At 43.0% G+C, this 14,793-nt stretch overlaps 2 protein-coding genes across 2 annotated transcripts in view; both read right to left on the bottom strand.

Moving 5' to 3' along the window:
• Nucleotides 1-3,276: 3,276 nt before the first annotated feature.
• Nucleotides 3,277-9,984, bottom strand: LOC108791775 (olfactory receptor 6N2-like). The gene is made up of 5 exons (XM_018562346.1): nt 9,535-9,984; nt 8,488-8,621; nt 8,227-8,356; nt 5,815-5,899; nt 3,277-4,223 (listed from the first exon to the last, which is right to left on the bottom strand). Exons 1-5 carry the CDS (start codon nt 9,982-9,984, stop codon nt 3,277-3,279), a joined length of 1,746 nt encoding a protein of 581 aa, XP_018417848.1.
• A 682-nt stretch (nt 9,985-10,666) lies between these two features.
• The window catches only part of LOC108791774 (olfactory receptor 6N2-like), a 6,432-nt gene continuing 2,305 nt past the window's right edge, over nt 10,667-14,793 (bottom strand). The window contains exon 2 of the mRNA XM_018562345.1: nt 10,667-10,715. Within this exon, the coding sequence (XP_018417847.1) occupies nt 10,667-10,715 (49 nt within the window). The remainder of the gene's footprint in view (nt 10,716-14,793) is intronic.

Raw genomic sequence — 14,793 nt, 5'->3', positions numbered from 1 at the left:
AAAAAAAAATGAAATCCAATTGAAAAAAGGGCGAAATCCAAATCTATGTTAAGAGGCTCAAAGATAAGACAATTCCACCAAATCAAAAGCTTTTGTGGCATCTAAGGAGACAATCAACCTTTACCCTTGTTGTCTTGGGAACATTGTATATTTTCATACAGTCTATGAAGATTAATAGCTGTACTTATGTTAGGCATAAAGCCAGTTTGGTAATGGAGGAGATCACTGATCCCCATCGTATAGATCTTAGCTAGGGTTTTCACATCTGTTGTCAGTAGAATCATATTGGTGTGGGTCTGACTAATCCAAATTGGGGTTCAAAATGATAAGGGCCTCTTGTATAGACTGGGGTAACATACCCAAACGCAGTGAATCATTATATACTTTCTGTAACTTAGGTGCCAAAATATCGATATACAACTTCCACTGGAAGTTTATCAAGTCCAGGGTCATTTTTGCTTGGAAGGGAGCATATGGCTGCTTTAATCTCATCTATAGAGATAGTGGAACTAACATATCCAGTTGCTCAATGTGGAGAAGTAGTTACTGGAGTTCTCTTGGTTTAAGCTATGAGGTGAAATGGTATGTACATTGGAGCTGAAAGGAGCTGTGGAAATAGATTATTAAGGCGTGGATAGCGGAACAAGATAGTCTCTGAGCAGGAGCTCCCAAATGTGTGACCTACTCTATTAGTTCCCAGACCACACCCCCAACTTTGTAAATAATTAATTTTACTCTTATATTGCCATCAAATCTTATGTTTTTACTATATTTGTTTAAGATTTTACAGCAACTTTCTCACAAAACACATTATTTCTAGGGGAAAAAAATAATTCCTTTAATCATTTTTAGTATGTTTTATAGTATTACGAAAAACATTTTAAAACATTTTATTATATGCTGCTTTTTTGTGAACAAGGTGGAAATTTTGTAAATAAGTTTTATTTTTTTCTTCTAAAAGGAGTTTTTAACAAAAAAACCTGAACAATTTAACAATTTTCAAAGTGTTAAAGTGTATGTCCAGGGATTACCCAAATGTACCCAAACGTAACTCTCCTCCTACAGAGTGTGCCCCAGCATTGTTTTTTATATTTTATTTTACCTTGTTAATGTAGTCAGAAACAAATTTTATTATTCCCTGTGACCTATTTAACAGGCTAGTACAATCCTTGCAGGGGGGTGGGGGGGCTGCTGGCAGCTCAGTTCTTATTAGTGTAGCACATCTCCCAAAAGCCCTTTCCCAACACTCAGTGTGTGGGTAGGTTCTTGGGAGTCAAAGCAACAGTATTGTTTTGCTGCAAAAGATCAATGTATGCATGTGGAGGGGTACAGAGGAGCAGGAATTGAAGGAGTTCTGAAGTGCAGCAGGCCCTACAGTGCTGGTTGGAAATTCAAAGCAGTAGAGGCACTGTGTTGTCAACCCAAACAGGAGTTAAATGCTCACTGGATTTTTTTCATCTCAGTATGTATGTTTCTATACTTTTAATGTTTTTAAAAGGAATAAAACCTTGGGAAATGTGGAAGTACTTCCGGAATGTACCGAATGTGTGATTTCTTTTGGCCAGGCATACACTTTAAAATCTCTGAAGCTCAGCTATTTAAACAGCTCTATGGGGAAGATTTACTAAAGGCAATAGGTTGTTCCCTTTGAAAGGAAAATTTCCATTAGCCTAGTAAATGTGGTGAAAATGCACCCCTTTTATGATTACCATTTAATTTGTGTCAGCAACAAACACTGTAAGACCAGCAGTTGGAAGGTAGTGTGTGAGGTCAGACCCGTACTTCAGGTGACCACTGACCCTTGATGCTCAAGATAATAGGTCAAGCTCAAAGTAATCAAAACTGAATAGGAGAACATATGTAAACCTTTCTTAATGTAAGCATGCACAGTTGTAATAATCTAAGACTGAAAATTGACATTTTTGGATAAGCCCAACAATAACTGATTCTCTTCAACATTCATATACAAGAAGTGTTTATTTGTAATCATTTCTATTCAGATTGATCCTAAATGTATTTTCATGTTAGAACTCTTGGTTCTGATCTCTTGGTTCAAAAAGCTATATATTATAGGGATGAATATAGGAGTGACCACTGACTAAAGTATTGAAACCACTATCCCCTCCTCCTAACCCAATCATCAGTGGTGTCAGTTGCAATGGAATCTTTCCCTGCTCCTTTGTGACGTATAGCTTCAGGGCAGGGAATGTGCATCTCCACAACTGATTGGGTCAGGAGGAGTGGGTGGCAGGTAAGGGAAAAAGAGGAAATAGCATAGGGACAAGGAGGGGAACTGAAGAGGAGAAATAGATGGGCAAAAGAAAGGGAAGGCAAATACAAGATAGAAGACAGCCAAAGGAAGTGGGATAGAAGTGGGGGAGGACTGAGTTGGGGGGGCTCCTTACCTGTGGGCCGATGCAAATAATATATGTCAAACCTCAATAAGAGCAGTCAGTGTGTCGTTTGTGACTAGCTTCCCGCTTCCATCCTTTATTGGGCCTATCTGCCCAGCTGCTGGGCATTATATAGCTATATTCTCCCTATTCTAACCTGTGATCACTGCATCTGGAAGAGGGAAGTCTTCCTGCATCAACCTCCTTTTTTGGCTCTCAGATGTTATGTGACCAAATGCAGAGAGCTGCAATGGAAGACAGTGGTGGCAGAATGCAAAACTGTGAAAGGTTGTGCTCATTTGTTAACATACTTCACTTATTAGGGTCTAATGATGTGGAGAACTGTAGGTTCCCCCAACTCATTGGGGGACATTGGTTAAATGTAGAAGAAAAGGACCACCAAAAAGAATCAATTAATTATATGGTTAGTTGTGCCTATTTGGAGAAACAGATCACAAACTGCTGGAAGAAGACAACCCCTGCATACGTTTTGGTAAGAACTGTTTCTTGTGATTGCAGGCAGCCAGTCAAGGAGAGTAGAATAGACATCCTTCATCCCCATCCTGGAGTAAAATTGTGCTGACAGACCTGAAGATATTTTTTTTTAAACAGTAGATGTGCTACTTTTATAGATATTTATTCTGTGTGAACTGTTAACACAGCTGGCATTTTATCTCGACTGTTAGGGATGATCTAAGGTTTGACAATGGCCACTTGGCACAAAAGGGTCATATATTGGAATTCTGTTTTTATTTCTTTTTAACTTTGGGAGTCTGTTATATGACTCTAACCAAAACTACAATAAAAAGTTTTGACTGTGGGTTATAATATATAGAAAATGTTGTTTTTTGTTGTATTTTCCATAAATATTGATCCTAAACAACTACATCTGCACTTTCCTTCTTTGACACATCCTGTTTTTAACAGCAAGTCTCACCTCCTGGTTTCGAAAACTGTATATTATAGGGTTTAATATAGGAGTGACCACTGAATAGAGTATCGACACTGCACGGTCAGAGTACAAAGAGTAGCTCTTGGTTAGTCGAATGTACATAAACACAGTACAGGTAAAAAACAGCAATACTACAGTCAGATGAGACGCGCAGGTGGAGAAAGCCTTCATTCGTCCAACAGATGTCTTTATTTTCATAATGTCGATGATGATCCTAATATAGGAGGTCATGACCAAACAAAAGGTAAAGAATACGGTGAAACAATTTGTTACAAATTCAGCAAGGATGTTGATGGAGGTGTCACCGCAAGCCAAGCTGATCAATGGTGAGATGTCACAAAAGATATGTTCCATTTTACTATTACAAAAAGAAAGTCTAGAAATCAGAATGACCTCAGTGAGTGGAAAAAGAAAGCCAAGAGTGAAACAGGAACCTATTAACTTAATGGTCATTGTGGAGGTCATGATAGAAGAATAGTGAAGTGGGTGGCAGATGGCCAGATACCGGTCATAGGCAATGGTGGTAAGAAGGTAGCACTCACAAGATCCAAAAACATGGAAGAAATATGTCTGGAAGAGACAGCCTCTAACCGATATACTTTTGTTTGCAACTAGGAGATTGGCCAACATCTTTGGAATGGTAACTGCTGTATAAAAGATCTCTAAGAAGGACAGAGCACTAATAAACATATACATCGGAGAATGGAGGCATGTATCTACCTTCACTAGAACGCATATAGTCACATTACCAGCTATAGTAAGAAGATAAAAAATAAGAAGGCACACAAACAAAAGTGTACCATAATGATACAAAGATGGAAATCCGATGATGGTGAACTCAGACACAGTGTTGTTACCCAAATAAAACATATCTGGACCTGCAGTGGAAAAAAAATTGTTAATAGAAAATAAAGCTTTGGGAAGCATGCTTGTTTTGTCTGGGCCCTTGCAATAAAATTATTATGATGGTAAGTGTCACAAACATTTTAAAGTTTAATTTTGGTGTGTCATGACTTGGGGAAAGTTGGGAACCTTTCACGTACTTGGTTGGAGACTGAATGTGTGAGGAGCAAGATAAAAACGGTAAAAAGGCGAGCGCACAACTGTTATGCAATGTGGCAAGAGGAATAGATCTGTTTAAAATAAATTTTAATACTAAACAATTCTGGAACAATTTTGAAGTAAAAACAAAAACAAAAGTTAAAACGAATTTTTGAAACGAATTATTAAAAATTAGTTGAAGAATGGGGTGGGCTAGCTTCTCGTTCAGGGGGAGGGTCCCTGCAGACACATGTAAAAAGGAGGGTGGAAAGAAGCGCTGCAACCCTGGGATATTGTGGGGATAGGTTCGAGGTTCAAGACCTCTTTGTCTTTGACCTCTTTGGCTTGACAAAGAGGTCTTGAACCTCGAAACACGTAGCCAAATTGCCCGATTGACATTCCCATCACCCAGCGAGATAGACCGCACTGGTTTCCAGCCCCGTGCCTGTCTCCAAAAACGATCTGTCACAACGACTGCTGACAGTTTTCTAAACCGCTATAGAGCGGCACTCTCGCTCCCGTTCAGCCGTCGGGTCTCAGCCTGGCCAGCTGACCTCCCACGGTATTGGACGGCACGAACACCCCCAGTGCAGAGCCTCTGTACAAACAAGGCTACAGGACGGCAAATTCTTGCGCTCCAGCCACAGGAGCCTCCTAGCTGTCACCATTATCTCTCCTCCACCATCAGGGGACCAAACCAGATACTTCCAAACTCATACCCCTCACCGGCAGGACATTACTACGTCCACCCAACAGTAAAGAATCACCAGTGAAAATTCATGCACTGCCTAATCGACGATTTGGCCCGTTTACCACATCCACCCCGATCGCCCCAAGACACTGCTGAGCGATCCATACAGCCTTTCTCCTGATTTGCAAGACCTCATCTGGTCCACCTAAACAGTGAGTTTTCAGTCCAGTATTGTTTTTAAAGTTTTTAAAGTTGTTACCTATCCCCACAATATCCCAGGGTTGCAGCGCTTCTTTCCACCCTCCTTTTTACATGTGTGAGGAGGCCTCCCTTGCACCTCGTGTCCCAAGGACTCAGGAGTTGGGGACAGAGTGGTGATAACACCATGCAAGCTGAAATCCAGGTGCTCCAGCAGAGCAGGGCACGATCCGTAATCCAGGTCAAATGAGCCAATGTCACACCAATCGGAAAGGCAAGGTACAAAGGGATGAGGCAGAGGCAAAGTCCAGTATCGATCCGAGGTCAGGGGCAGGCAGCAAACAAGAATGGTCAATGATAATAAATCCGGGTCAGAAGTCAGGCAATACAAAGCAAGGAATCACAGAGGAGCTGAAAGACAATCTAGCAATTTGGAGACAGGCAGGCTGAGCTTACATAGTGTGATCCATTAGCCCATTGTGTCAATTCCTGTGCGCCGTTTGGCACGCTTTTTCGTGGGCGGTCCGTGGTGCGCGCACGCATGCACAGAAGTGCCCGTTTTACAATGGTATGGAAAACGGGACTCCGCGCATGCTCAATAACAGATGGTCTCTGACAGTACCACTGATATAAAAACAACAACATAAAACCATTAAGAATATGGACAGGGGGAGGTTTGACCACATGATTTGATGAAAATAACAATGCACACTTAATTACAAGGCTAGGAGGGAGGGAACGAGAGGACACAACCTTGCATTGAAGAGCATGTGGATTACTTCAGTTCTGACTGACTCAGTTATAACTGAGAGTTATAATTTCCTGAAAATCAAAGCAAAAATCAGAAGATTTCTGCAACATGTTAACATTTTGGTGAAACACATTGGAGACAATGAGGAAGGTGAAGCTAAGGTTGCTATAACTGTTTTTTTTTGCATAGAGCAGAGAGGAATTAGAACACCTGTCCAGTTTTTATTGCTGTCTGTGTCCCCATTGCGAAGATTCACCCTCTCTGTTTGTCCTGGTGACTATTAATACCACTACCTTAAAGTTCTACTTTAAGGTAGTTTTTGGTGGTTGTTAAGGGTACAATGGACTTTAAAGGGTATTTCCATTTTCTTACCCTTTAGATGTCTCTATGGAGCAAGCCGTTGGAGCTTCTTTAATTCTCAATTTCAAAGTGACAGGAAACGTTGACTGTACTCATAGAAGTACTTAGGATATTCTGAGCTTCCCCTCATTAACATTCAATGCAAGTAGATTTTTAACCCTTTGTTAGGGTAGACAGTGTTCAAATTCAGTTTACAGCTGATAATGAGATCTGCCAGCACAGTACACAGTACAGGTGTTAATAATTTTAACAATAAACTGCCCAGCCCCCTTTGCATTCCAGAAGAAAATTCAGTACAGAGAAAAAGTTTTCTTTCAGAATTGAGCAGGAAATATGCAAGCAACTTTTTTTTGACGTTATGCTATGCGAATGATGTATAAGCCGAGGGGGGCACTTTTCACCCAAAAAAATGGGCTTATACTCGAGTATATACGGTAAGTGTTATCGCAATTAGGCACTTTAAATTGCTCCTCAGGGTTACAGGTGGATTGAATACCTGAACAACTCTGTAATTGCTCTGATTATCAGGGATCCTTTAAACCAGTCTTAATTCGTGGATGTAACCTTTTTTTTGAGACTCGTAGGTTAATAAAAATGATAATTTAAAAAATGTATTCCCCATTAAATGAAGTTCATTGTTTGCGTCTCAATGAGTGAGATTATTTCCATTCTATTATTCTTCAAGGTTTATATATCTTCAAACACATTGGGAGTTTAATCTCCAGTCTCTTGGCAGTACTGCTAACTGAAGTGTTGTTAATAGGCAATTATATCAAAAATAAACTTTTTTATGTTAATAAAAAAAAAAAAATAAGAGTTACTATTTTCCCAGTCGGTTACTTTTAAAATCTATTATATTAAAGGAGAACTATGACATGAATGATTTCCACTCACGTCATAGTTCTAAGCCGACCTGTGACAATGAGACTGTCACAGGTCGGCTCAGTAGATCGGGAGGTGAGGGAAAACATACCGGGTTCCCTCACCTCTTGATCCTGTCACGGCTCTCTGCCGTGACAGGGAGAGGGGCTGGATTCCCCTCTCCCTGCTCCGATCTGCCAGCGCTGACTGGCGGAACGGACGGGGGAGGGTACAGCTGGCTCTGCCTCTAGATAGGCAGAGCCAGCTGTCACTCACGCAGCTGGGCGGATCCCGTCATCTAAGTCGGGATCCGCTCCAGGTGCGGCGTCTCAGTATACCGTGAGCTGTAGCTCGCGGTATACTGATCTTAGGGTGACGGGAGGACGCTAGTTTATGTCCTCCCGTTACCCCAAGGAGAGGTTGTGTGTTTCCTGAAGTGCGATGCTCAACATAAGGAATTCCATTTCTTTCAGTGATGCCTATTCACACTTGATCTTTTTATCTTCTGTCTCTTGTAGCTTGAAGCTCAGAAAAGTATGTGAGCTTCTTTTCAGGCACAATTTTACATTGTTGGCCCCATTGACTTTAATGGGAGCATCTGAAAAATATGTGTAAAATGCATTTTTGAGCATTTTTGTGCCTAAGAACAGTTTTTTTCTCCTAGTAAAATGCTCAAAGAAATTCTTCTTGTAACGTAGGAACCTAAATATCAATAAACAACTTATAAAATTCAATTGGAAGTTCAACCAGTCCATGGGCCTTTTTCGTTTGGAAAGGAGCAAATTGCTGCTTTAATGTCATCTATAGAGATAGGGGTACTAGCATATCAAATTTCTCATTGGTAAGGTAGGTGGGAAGGTGTATTAATTATGTAAGCATTCATAGCCCATTGTGAGCATATTGCAAAGCTAGTATACATTGTTTGAAAGTAGTCTGCAAAAACCAAGCTGATATCAGAAGAAGCTGTAGTCCTCCCCACCTTCTGTGGGAACCACACCACCTGGACGTTGGACCTCCAGAGGTGATTTTTCTGGTCATCCATCGGATGCTGGAGAGAGGTAACTGCATCTTGGAGTTTGCACATGTCGGAGGTGAGCAGAGCCAAGTGTCTTCCATGTGGTTAAAAAAAGATTCAGCCTCTGACACATGATTACAGAGAGTTTGAAGGTCCTGTCCTGACTGTCCTAGCAGTAAATATCTTAACAATATCCATGTAGCAACCATGGGGGTTCTTGTCCACCTTGGGTGGTTGACACAGCCTCCACAGCAGTAGGCCCTGTCCAGGTCCTCGTGTCGGAATGTACCCAGGGGAGAAGTAGTCACTGGAGTTCTCTTGGCTTTAGCTATGAGGTGGCAGGGTATGCACAGGTTATCCTGCAGCCAAAAGGAGCTGTAGAAATGGATTGTTAAGATGCTGATAGCTGAGCAGGACAGTTTCTGTGTGGGAGCTCACAAACATGTGACCTAATCTGTAAGTGCCCAGACCACACCCCCCACACTTTGTGAATAATTACTGTTACTTTTTAATACCATCAAATCTTATGTTTTTACTATATTTTTCAAGAGTTTACAGCAACGTACTCACAAAACACATCATTTGTCCTACAAGCTATTGATGCATTCATTATTCAGAGTGTAAATTTTTAAAAAAATAAGAATCGCCGTGCCTTTCTAGGAAAAAAAATAATTCCTTTAATCATTTTTAGTATATTTTATAGGATTACTAAAAACATTTTAATACATTTTGTCATATGCTGTCTTTTTTGTGACCAACATAATCATTTTGTATATAAGTTTTATTTTTTTATTTTTAAAGATGTTTTTAGCAAAAAAAATGTGAACTATTTTTAAAATGGACAGAAATTCCCAATGGCGATAATCTTTTATATTAAAGAGTATGTCCAGGCATTACCTAAATTTACCCAAACCTCCTTCTCCTCCTACATAGTGTGTCCCAGCATTAGTTTTGTATATTACCTTGATAATGTAGTGAGAAATAGCTTTTACTATTTCCTGTGACTACATCACCAGGCTCACACCAGAACTACAGCTCCCAAAAGCACTTTTCCTACAGTCAGTATGCTGACAGGCTCTTGGGAGTCAAAGCGACAGTAATGTTTTGCTGCAAAGGAAATCATTGTATGCATGTGGAGGGGAACAGGGGGACGGGGATAGAATGAGTTCTGAAGTGCAGTAGGGCTTACAACTCTGGTTAAAAAAATCAGAGCAGCACAGGCACTGTATTGTCAACCCAAATAGGGTTTTGCCATTTATGGGCCTCCCAGACCGTCATTGGGGAGGACACGCTGCCCACATTTAAGGTAAAGTAAGATTTCAGGTCATCCGTAACGGAAGCTACTGTCCCTAAATCTGTCAGTAAGGAAGAATTGAGTCTCCATGTCCGGGATGTCGGGATGGGGGGCCCTAAGGTAAAGGAAGTCCACACCATCGCATGGTCCGAGGTAGCAATGGTACCTATGGACGAGCGAGTGATTGTTGGTAGGTCCCTCTGTGTGACAAAAATATAGTCAATGCGGGAGTACTTGGAATGTAAATTGAAGTAGAACGTGAAGTCCAGATCTTTTGGGTGAAGAGTTCTCCAAGTATCACAGAGGCTCAGTTCAGACAGTTTGGTCTTCAAGAATTTGAGCGTGCGATAGGGTAGGGAAGTCTTCCTGTCTGACGTATTTACCAGCGGGTTCAAGGCTACATTAAAGTCCCCTCCCAATATGATCATCCCTTCCGCTACTTCCAGCAGTTTCGCTATTAGAGTACCCATAAAACTGGCGTGATTCTTGTTCGGGAAGTAGGCACTGACCAAGGTGACAGGCCTCTTAGCTATAGCCCCTTCACAATCAAGAAGCGCCGTCCTCGTCTTTTATGACCCTCCCAGTGTCGAAGGGGATCGATCTGTGAATCAGAATCGGGACACCTCTCGATTTGTTAGACGGAGAGGTCGAGTGGTATGCCAGAGGATAGAGATGTGCACCCAGTTTAGGTATTTTATCATGCTTAAAATGGGTTTCCTGCAGGAGAGCTACCGAGGCGTGTTTTGCGGTCAAGTCCCCTAGAACCCTAGCTCGTTTGACCGGGGAATTTAGCCCTTTCACATTAAACGAGAGGACCACCATGTCCGACGGAGCGGCCATTACACAAAGATGTTCTAGTGCCTATGTATAGAACCGTAGGGCAGGCTAGCAATGTAGCGGGAGACCCGGGTAAGTCGTATGGGGTCTATAAGGGGATGAAACCTTTGCCTCGGAGCTCTAAAGCCAGAAGCAAGGCGTCCCACCTTGGGAACGTGGTCGAGCCTAAATCAAGTAAACTATCAGATCAACTGGACTCAAAAACCGATGCGTGAGACCCATCAAAGGTGTTACATTAACATCAACATATGTAGAGGCAGAAACCACCCAATATCACTCCCCACAACAAGGCGTCTCAAAAATCTCCAACCCAGTCTGCCTCCTCTCTTCCCCACCACCAGCGCCCCGGTGCCTCTCTAGCACTCCAAGGCTTTCTCTCTTCCTGCACCGGTCGTGGGGGAGAGACACAGCCACCCTCTGCCCCTGCATGCCCACACAACCTTACATAGAATGGAATGGGATCGTGATCCCCCAAAGCCCCATCAGAGCCGCTAACTGGGGAACTCAACTCCATATATCACCCTTCAGAGCAGTCCCATAATAAATCACAAGATAACAATATAGCATCGATGGTGTAGTTGGGGAATAGACTTTGCAGGTTACATAACAGTCTATAACTGTGCATATACATGAAATAGAACCGATCCTCCGATGCCATCTCTCTGGGATTAGGAAGGCAATTTAGCACGCTAGGAGAAGGTAGCTTGTGGTGTCATATAACAGTCAAGGGCAGCAGGCACAATGCGGGCAGAACATGTTCATACAGAAATCCTAGGGAACCTGGATTCGGGGTTAGCGGGTGTCACAGTGCAAATGAAACATGGAGAGTAACAGTCTCCATGGGGCGGAGGGGACAGCATCCACCGCCGCCATCCCCCGTGGGGCAAAAAATAAGCTCATCTAAGGAGTATGGGATTCGTTACCACTGGAATCCCTTCTGGCTCGCCTGGAGGATGTTGTTGCGCCCCGAGAGGTGCGTTGCGTATCCTGCCGTCTGGGTCCCGGGCCCCGGGGCGAGGTTGAAGCGCTGCGAGAGCGGGTGCGAGGGGAGCGATCCCTCCCGTGCTGGAGCTGTTCGCGGGCAGGTGGAGGGCGAAGATCTGCATACCAATCCGATATGGGCACCACGGGTAGGTCTAGTCGCATACAAAATTCTCCTACATCTGCTGGCAGACGGACCGTCGCGGTTGTCCCGCCATGTGTAGCGAACAAACAAAACGGGAACCTCCATCTATACTGGATTCCATGGTCACGTAGGCAATCCAGTAGTGGCTTGAGCGCTCGCCTCTGTTGTAGAGTGATCGCCGACAGGTCCTGCAATAGCTTTACATCGTTGCCATCATAGGAGAAGCTGCCCCTGGTTCGTGCTTTCATAAGTATTTCCTCCTTCAGGGGAAAACTTTGCAAGCAACAGATAATGTCCCGTGGCATGTCGTCTCGGGTGCTCCTAGGCCTCAGTGCTCTATGTGCTCTCACCAGCTCGATCGGGGATTCTGCTGGGCGTTCCAGCAGGTCATTGAAAATATGCAGCAGGGTCTGAGGGATTGCATCTGGCATCACTGTTTCAGGGAGGCCCCGGAGTCTGATGTTAGCTTTTTGGCCTCTATTATCAAGGTATATCGATCATATTGTGCACCGTACAATCTCGCTGGGAGCACAGCTGGTCGGGTGCGGAGTCCCGTCGGCGGCCTGCTCTCTCCACTTCATCAAGTCGGCGGCCAACATCTTAGATGTCTCTCCTGAGTTCCGAGACCATGGAGCAGAGAGCTAATTTAATGTCCAGTGCCATCGAGGTTAGTCCGTGTCGGGAGTAGCTGCCGGTATGCCGAGATGTGATCTGGAGTCGTCAGAGGCTCCGTGAGCACCGAGGCCGCGCTGCATACATCAGGGCCAGGGGTAGTCAGCGCCATATTGGAGCTCTTTGGGCCCGTAGCTTCCGATCGTTGTTTACGGAAAATCTCCGGCACCTGTCTGCTCGGGTGGAACTGGGAGCCTGCCGGGGTCTTGGTCGGTGGTTCGGGCTTTCCATACTTCACCATGGTGGCTGATATAGGGCTAAAGTAGCAGTGTATGGGTCTCACTCAGCCAGAGCTCTCAGATCAGGCAGCCATCAGCCTCAAGGTTCAGACCGAAAGTGCGACTTTCTGAGGTAAGGAAGCATTATAGCCCTCTTGGTCACAGCTTAAACTCACACATCCTTCACCACTGTGCCTAACCTATATAGAGGTTTTGCAAGGCCTATTATTTCCAGACCCTTTCAAGTGTAACTCCACTTTTGACATAAATGTAAATCAACCATATGACCAATTTTGTGGCTTTATTTGAACTCCTTGTAAAAGGAATAAAAAATGGTGTCACGCACCATGAATGATTTAATGAGAATAGAGGAACTACATGTCAAAGATAACAACCACAAAGAGATGTTTGTGTCCCCAAAGTGTATATGGATGATGTTCTCTATATCTCACACCTTGTCCTCTAACTTTACATGAAATCAACATGGGAATTAAATTATACATGCCTTTATGGTGAGACCTGGTCACATTCACTTGAGCTTCCTCTTTTTCCTACCGCTCCTTATTCCTATCATCTCTTCTCACCCTTTTCTCATTCACCACACTATCCTCCTTCTCTCTCTACCTTATTCCTACTCTTCACTTTAGATCCTTTGACTTAAATTAATGCCTCCTGGATTTTGGATTACCTCCTTTTCTACTTTTACCTTTCACACATAATTCTACCATGTGGCAGCACTCTACCTTAGCAACGAATGAGTGAATAGCACGGCATGGTACCTTTCTTTGAAGTATTTATCTTATTTTGAAAAGCACATACAAAATGATTATAGATTGTATACCTCCTTTATTATCATCCTCATACATAACCAAAACCTTTACCACATGGTAACACATAAAAATTACATTTTTGTTAGCTCAAGTTGCAAATCCTATTAAGAACTCATATGGAGAAATGTATGTTTATAGTCATTGTCAAACTGAAATTTGGAAGTGTGGAAAGAAAGCACTGGACCCATGTGGTTAGTCTCTTGGTGGGTCTCATCCAACAGTAGTTAAGTGATGTGAATTTGGGTGAGCTGGCTAACAGGGAGGCAGCTTCTGCAATTCAAAGGATCTCCACAGTATTCTTGGCTTGACAGAGGCTGTCAAACACGCTGCTGACAAGCCTGAAGTTTGCCCATCACAACACAATCCCAGATGAAGGAGGTGTGTTTTGGACACTCGAAATGCATTGGATACTCTACTTGAATGTTGTTGGAACTTCTTTCACAGCCTCACAGAGAAACACAAGCACACAGTCTGATATACATGCTGCTCATGGCTTGGAAACACAGGAAGGAAGCCACAGCTTTATTCTCTACCTTATTCAATACAACAGAGTGTACCATAGATACTGTACAACATAACTTATGAACACTGCCATCTAGTGACCGAAAGTGTACACTGCAGGAGTTATTGCTATACAATAATGTGTATTCTAACAAATGTCCCCTGACCCTAATAGAATAAAGTGGCATCTAGACTATTTTAATTGGTGTGGCACTTCCATTCCTACATCTACTCTGTTCATTGTTAAACTGAAGGCAGTGAGACTTGTCTTATAGCCTTGAGTTCAGAAGAGATGTCAAATTGTGATGAAGGTAACAATAAAGATTTTGAAAAAATATTTTTAAATTAGGTCGTTTTTGAGCTTCTTTGCCAGTTATATCCCTATTTATTGCAATGTATTAACTGCTCAGACATAATTCACATGGGATGGGCCAGGAAGCCTTGCAGTTTTTAGAAAGTGCATTATTATAGACATAGCTAATAAAGAGTGAAGGCACTTTTAGTGTACTTTCAGTAAACAGTATCAGACTTTTCTTTGGAAAGTAGTCGTAGTCAGTGACTTGTGGGGATTTTTTTCAACCTGACCATGTAACTACTGTACACCTTCAGTAAATCTATCTAATCTGGGATGGCACTACCCAACCTGACTGAAAGCCATGTTGTGTCAGCACTCCATCCTTTTTGAGGGGTGGGCATACATGATGGTACCGATAATGTATGAATCAGAATGCAACTTTGTTCTGGGCCTGTCCGTCTCAGATCTGCTCACCCAAAGTCAAGTGTATCTGCAACTTCTCAGAGCGGACATTGCACAGGCACTACCTGGCTTTCCATCAAGCAGGGCAGAGAGGGACTTCATGGCTAGGAAATATTTCCTGAAAGCATTTTTTGTTAAGTATAGCCCGATACTGTTTATCCCTTAAAAGTCCACTGAAATAAAACTTATACTATACAAAGATACAGTGGCGGAACTACCGCCGGTGCAGGCGGTGCGGGCGCCCGGGGCCTCAGGCTCTGGGGGGGCCCAGCAAGTTGCCGGCCGCCGGATCGCTA

This window comes from Nanorana parkeri, unplaced genomic scaffold (genome assembly GCF_000935625.1).
Source record: "Nanorana parkeri isolate BGI_ZX_2015 unplaced genomic scaffold, ASM93562v1 scaffold573, whole genome shotgun sequence".
In the NCBI taxonomy this organism is placed as follows: domain Eukaryota; kingdom Metazoa; phylum Chordata; class Amphibia; order Anura; family Dicroglossidae; genus Nanorana; species Nanorana parkeri.
This window is presented reverse-complemented; position numbering and strand designations above follow the sequence as displayed.

Coding starts and splice junctions, on each gene's coding strand:
- LOC108791775 (XM_018562346.1), bottom strand. CDS start 9,984: ATGATCATATTGGGAGGGGACTTTAATGTAGCCTTGAACCCGCTGGTA. Junction 8,622..9,534: donor GCGTGTCCTCCCCAATGACG/GTCTGGGAGGCC, acceptor TTTTGGCTGCAG/GATAACCTGTGCATACCCTG. Junction 8,357..8,487: donor GGCTGTGTCAACCACCCAAG/GTGGACAAGAAC, acceptor ACCACATGGAAG/ACACTTGGCTCTGCTCACCT.